This window comes from Primulina huaijiensis, chromosome 9 (genome assembly GCF_012295235.1).
Source record: "Primulina huaijiensis isolate GDHJ02 chromosome 9, ASM1229523v2, whole genome shotgun sequence".
NCBI classification, from domain to species: Eukaryota; Viridiplantae; Streptophyta; class Magnoliopsida; order Lamiales; family Gesneriaceae; genus Primulina; species Primulina huaijiensis.
Window position 1 is genome coordinate 15,420,356 of NC_133314.1, and position 6,053 is coordinate 15,426,408.

At 32.8% G+C, this 6,053-nt stretch overlaps 1 protein-coding gene across 1 annotated transcript in view; it reads right to left on the minus strand.

Annotated features, from left to right (window-relative positions):
* Window positions 1-443: 443 nt before the first annotated feature.
* The window catches only part of LOC140984833 (uncharacterized), a 9,977-nt gene continuing 4,367 nt past the window's right edge, over window positions 444-6,053 (minus strand). The window contains exons 5-6 of the mRNA XM_073452485.1: window positions 4,826-4,913; window positions 444-687 (exon numbers count right to left, since the gene is read on the minus strand). Of these exons, the coding sequence (XP_073308586.1) occupies window positions 4,842-4,913 (72 nt within the window). The 3' untranslated portion in view covers window positions 444-687; window positions 4,826-4,841. The remainder of the gene's footprint in view (window positions 688-4,825; window positions 4,914-6,053) is intronic.

Sequence of the window (6,053 nt, forward strand, 5' to 3'; positions counted from 1 at the left end):
TAAGGTGAGAAAAATATCGATTTCAACCAAAATAATCGACCGAACTGAAGTAACTTGAAAAACCGATTTGATTATTTGGAATTTCGATTTTAGTTTTTTAAAACATCGGTTAGCTCGGTTTGATTTCAAGATTTAGTATAAAACTTCAATTAACCGAGCAAACATAACTTTGATTTAAAAAAAAAAAGAAGTTAATATATTATTAATTTTTTAATAAAGTTTATTATGATATAAGTATCNTAAGTTCAATTAATTTAGTTATTGACTGAATTAACTTATTTTTTCGGTTTGTTTTTCGTAGTAAAGTTCATTCGTTTAATTTTGTCGAAAAAAATTCGTTTAATTTGATTTTAGATAATCTGGTTTACTCATATTAGTATCTAACCCGAGACGGAACCAATCTCCGATATTTTTGAATCAGATGCCGATGGGTGACACAGTCATAAACGATGACATAACATACAAACATCACGTTGAAAATGAATCTTTGCCAATGTAGTTTCCTCAGCGCCATGATACGTAATAAATTCTGCAAGACATCCCAATACATTGAAAATAAAATGGAAAGACAGTACAAACTTCCAAAACGATAACATATACGGCTGATATTGACACAACCGGCCGGGATCTTATGATATCACACTCGACTGCTCCCGCAACTACCCTTAGGCCGATACCCCGAACCGCCTGTTGTATAATCCACACGCAAAGAAAATAACACATGAGAGGTAATCATATGTACAGCATGAAATAATCAAATAAAAACGACCAAGAATTGTATGGGATGACATATGAACGCAAGGCAATATATATATGCCATTAGGTATGATGGTAGAGTACTTGAGTCTCCAGGAATACCATATGCCAGTAAATGGTACCCGTGCGCAAGAACAATACGCTCAACAAGGTACGATGGAGTCGTGCGTCAACAAGATGAAGAAAATGTATTGTTAGAATCCATCTTATTTTGTGTTCGACAACGAATGCAATAACAACTTCATGTAGTTCATTCATGTATACATAGTCAGGTATAACATTCAACATATATGGATACCAGTCGCATGTTACTTTTAAAACAACATACAGATGCAGCAAGCTAGAACATTATACCTCAATGTTCAAATTATGTATCCATGATATTAGTCTACACAATGATTGCACTTACTTGTTTTGACATGCTCGGTAACACTACAACTGTACTCGATTCTCACGACTTAAAATCACATATAACTCAAGAAATAACCATTGATCCAAACTTACGAGTAACTAAACCAAGATTGAGCCAAACTATTGACTTCTTTTATGAAAATTGTGTATAATAGCTCTAGAAATGTTAGATTAGGTGTACAACAAGCCAACTTATGGCTTAAGTTGTATTAAAACTAATGTAAAATCGTCTTTTTTTGTAAAATATTATCTAATTATGGTATTTACTTTATCTGTATAATCATGCAAGCTGCATACATAAAGACCTTGAATATACTTTACTATGATGTAGTCAATTTGCAAGTTGATCATGAAATTCATCAAACATATACTGTATATTGTAAATACATTCTTAGTCTATTTAGCCGCCTAAAATAAGGATAAAGGTCACTCGACTTTGAGACTAACATCTGTTGTGCAAACGTCATGTTTCAATGATAAGGGGACGGAGATATCCATTCATACAGATGGATGATCGCGAGATAGATCACCGAACAACCATTCCTCAGACTTTCCAAGTGGTTATCACTTGTTGAGTGAAATAGTCCGCGATTATGGTTGTACAACATCGAGGCTCTACGTACGTACTAGCGCTGCACTTTGACTCATTTACTGACTCCATGAGGGTCTCCAGATGACGAGGTTGAGTGCAGTCCTGAATTACGTAGTAATCAATGTGTTGTAGCCGATGATTCACCGCTCCCCTGTGGGTGTGGATATCTTATGTGATCTGATGAGTTAATAGTGCAAAAAATCTCTAACCAGAGTAAGATACATGCTTTAGGGAATATGGTTCTCTAGTTTTACATCCGATGTCACTATTATTGCTCAAAGATAAATCGCATCGTTATCGAATTTATTTGCAATTCTCGATTTTCTAATAGTTGCAAATTCGATCGGAATATATGAGTGAAGAGACTGTACTGTACTCTAACCATAATCTATTGGTTCTTGTAGGCACTATCAGTGACACGTAGAAGACCATGAGGTAATGCTACTAGATGCTCTTACCATGATCTGATGAGTCCAATTAAACTTAAATTTTGACGTTCTTATGATCAAGGGAACTAAGAAACAAATGTTGTTTTGAATCACCTGAGTTGAGTGAACCCATGTCTAACTATATTCCTGAACCATCGAGTATCATCACTACAACAAAAATAGCTTTTCGCAACGCACTATTAACAGCACACAAGAAAGGCACGCCGCTAATAGTATTATTAACAGCGTGCATACTTATGTGCGCTGTTAATGGTAAAAAAAAAATTTTAAAAAAAAACGTAGCACGCCGTCAATATTATTATTCACGACATGCATATTATTGCACGCTACGAAAAATGGGCGCCCAATTCACGGCATGCATATTAATGAATGCTGTGAAAAATGGGGTGTATTTAAAAATCGTCGCTATGTTTTATTAAAACTGTCGCAATTTTTAAATTGACGGGTTTAATAAAACCATCGCTAAATACAACCCATTTTTCGCAGTATTCATTAATATGCATGCCGCGAATTGGGCGCCCATTTTTCATTAATATGCTTAACCGTCGCCAAACAATTGTCGCTAATAGCGACGGTTAAGAGCGACGATTTAATAGAAAAATAGCGACGGTTATACCAATACAGTCGTAAAAATTATCTATAAATATCTGCATTTTTGGTCCATTTTCTTCCACACCGCTTCACAACACTTAAAATTTCTCTCTCTTAAACGATTTTAGTTTTGATTTAGGGTACGTTCTTTCGCTTCAATTTTTGGTAAATTTTTAAGTGTTAGTTAAGATCATGAATATTGCTAGCATAGTCAGATCGTAAGTTTTTTTTAGATTTATTAAATTATAAAATAATTTTTTTTATTTTACTAAAACATTAGCGACGGATTATGACTATACCGTCGCTAATTAGCGACGAGTTTGTCAGAAACTGTCGCTAATTATTGTCATATTAAGACGCCGACGCACCACCATTATTTGTTAGCATGGAGTGTTGTCTCGGCCGATCACCACCACGACAACCACCACCATAAGATGCCAACGCACCGCTCTCTTTTGGCGATCTCGGTTCAATTCAAATTTATTCTATATTATCCGATGCGAATTAGAAGAGGAATCCAGTCTTCAATCGTTGACCTAATTTGGAAATTTCAGAACGGTCGTGGGATCCAGTCTTCAATCGTGGGATTTATAAGAATGACTATCTTCTGCTGCTCATTGGATGACCAGTCTCCAATCGTTGACCTAATTTGGAAATTTCAGAACGGTGGTTAATATAGTAGATCGTGGGATCCATCCTTCAATCGTGAGATTTATAAGAATGACTATCTTTTGCTGCTCATTGGATGCTAGAAAACGATACTCCAACAAAACCGTATTTGAAAGACGATATTTATAATAGCCTAAAAGATAGTTGGTATTTTCAAAAGGCCTTGCATCAAAATGAAACTCACACGACTCAAGGAGCACAAATCCGAAGTCCGATAATTCATATGATGAGTTTTCGAAGCCAGATAAAGTTTTATAATAAAGCTGTATTGTTGTAAATGGGTAAAAAAAGACGATAAAAGTATCTGTGGCCTAGTCTGTTCTAGTACGCTAATTCAAAAACTGAAAAAGCAAAGCTCCATGAAGTCTGTAACGACCACGAGTTATCCTCAATTTTGGGTCTCATTCCCTCATGGACTTTTCTATAAGTCATTACTCATGTCTCATAGCATTTTCACACTTCTAAAAGTGGTTTCTTTCACCTTCCACTGCACTCGAAATTAGGATATCCAGGATTAAGTACCTAGATTCTTAGAGTATGAGCTCACGTAAAGTATGAGTAATGACGTATGAGAAAGCATCCGAGGGCACGAGGCACAAGATTGAGGATAAGCCAATTGAGCTTGCACACCGTGCACACACGACAGCTCAGGTCACTAGGCACGAATCCATGGATTGGACAAACCAGTATGTAAGAGATGAAGTTCATGCGAACGCATGTCCGAGGCCACATGGGCTGGACATGGATTCGTGGCCCTACAAGATTTTATTTTTAGAATTTTGAAAAAATTTCTAGTAAATTAAGGGTTTAAAATGGAATATTTTTGGGGCATCAGACACCAAAATATAATCATCAATAAAATATAAGAATCATTCTATGTTATACCTGGAGTATTTCTCATCCTATAATCCCTTATATCATCAATATATATATATATATGTCAACTTTTATAAAATGTGAGAGACCCACATAATATAATGACATTGTAATAAAGGAGAAACACTCTCGATAGAACATATTCTAACCCAAATATAATAATCAATGGCAAAAACTTGTGTGAGACGGTCTCACGAGTCGTATTTTGTGAGACAGATCTCTTATTTGGGTCATCCATGAAAAAGTATTACTTTTTATTGTGAATATCAGTAGGGTTGACCCGTCTCACAGATAAAGATTCGTGAGACCGTCTCATAAGAGACGTAATCATAATCAATAACACACTAATTTGACTAATAATTTGTAACCCATCTGTCACCAAATCTCCCCTACCCCAACTCAAAAAAATAGCACACCAATTTGCCAATCGAATTAAATCAAGAAAAATCGATTTAACCTTAATTAAAACTGTAATTCTAACCTTGTTTTTTTTGTTTTCATGCTTTCTCAGCGCCTTTAATTTGCTGCTTGTTGAGGTATGATTCCAACTTCTCGTCAATTTCTTCCACCTGAATGCACAACATCCGGAACTTAATCCCATTTCATTAAATTGTCAAATAATTATCAATACAAAATAAAGAGCACAAGAAATAACATATGTATTTAAATTTAAATAAAATAATATTTTATTTTTTTCGTGTCTCAGATTTTTCCGAGCTAACGAAGTGATGAAACATTGGGACTTTTTAACTGTTTACGGTATAATATATAACAATTTAATAAAATAAAGTAAAAAAAATAGAATTTAAAAATAATGTTTCAGGCTTCTTGAAGAGGCGTGACTTGGAAATTTTTTTTAAATGCAAGTCACGTCAAATAAGATGGTGTGACTTAATAATATATTTTTTTTTTAAATGCAAGTCACGCCAAATGAGATGGCGTGACTTGCATAATATATATATATTTTAAAAGCAAGTCACGCCATATAATTTGGCGTGACTTGCATTTAAAAAAAATATATATTATTAAGTCACGCCATCTTATTTGACGTGACTTGGTAAATTTTATTTTTAAAACAAGAAATTAACGCCAATTGAATAGGCGTGACTTTTTTAAATTTTTTTGTTCGACGATAGTGGGTGAGAAAAAAAATTAAATATTTGAATGTATAAGTTATGTATATTGAATAAAAGTAAATCTATTTGTTATAAATTTTAAATAATTGATTTGTTTTTTTACTATCGACATTAGATTGTAAATATCTTATTTTTGTTCTTAACGTATTGAACACAAAATAAGTAGCATAATTAATTTATTTTATTATTATTTTATTTCGCAAGCAAATAAAAATCGTATTATTACAATTAATTTCATTTCTTATTATTTTATTTGACATGCGTAGTATGAAAACTTATTATTATAAAATTTATTATTTGTAGTATTATTGACTTATAAGATATAACTAAGAAATACAATTTTTGTATTTTAGAATAATAATATACTTTTTTTTAGAAAATAATAATAATAATACTTATATTTATAATTATTATTGCTGCTGTTGTTTTATATATGTAGCATATAATATAAAAAAAATAAAATATTTGAATGTATAAGTTATGTATATTAAATAAAAGTAAATCTATTTGTTTTGAGTTTTAAATAATTGATTTATTCTTTTTTACTAACGACATTAGATTATGTTGCTATAA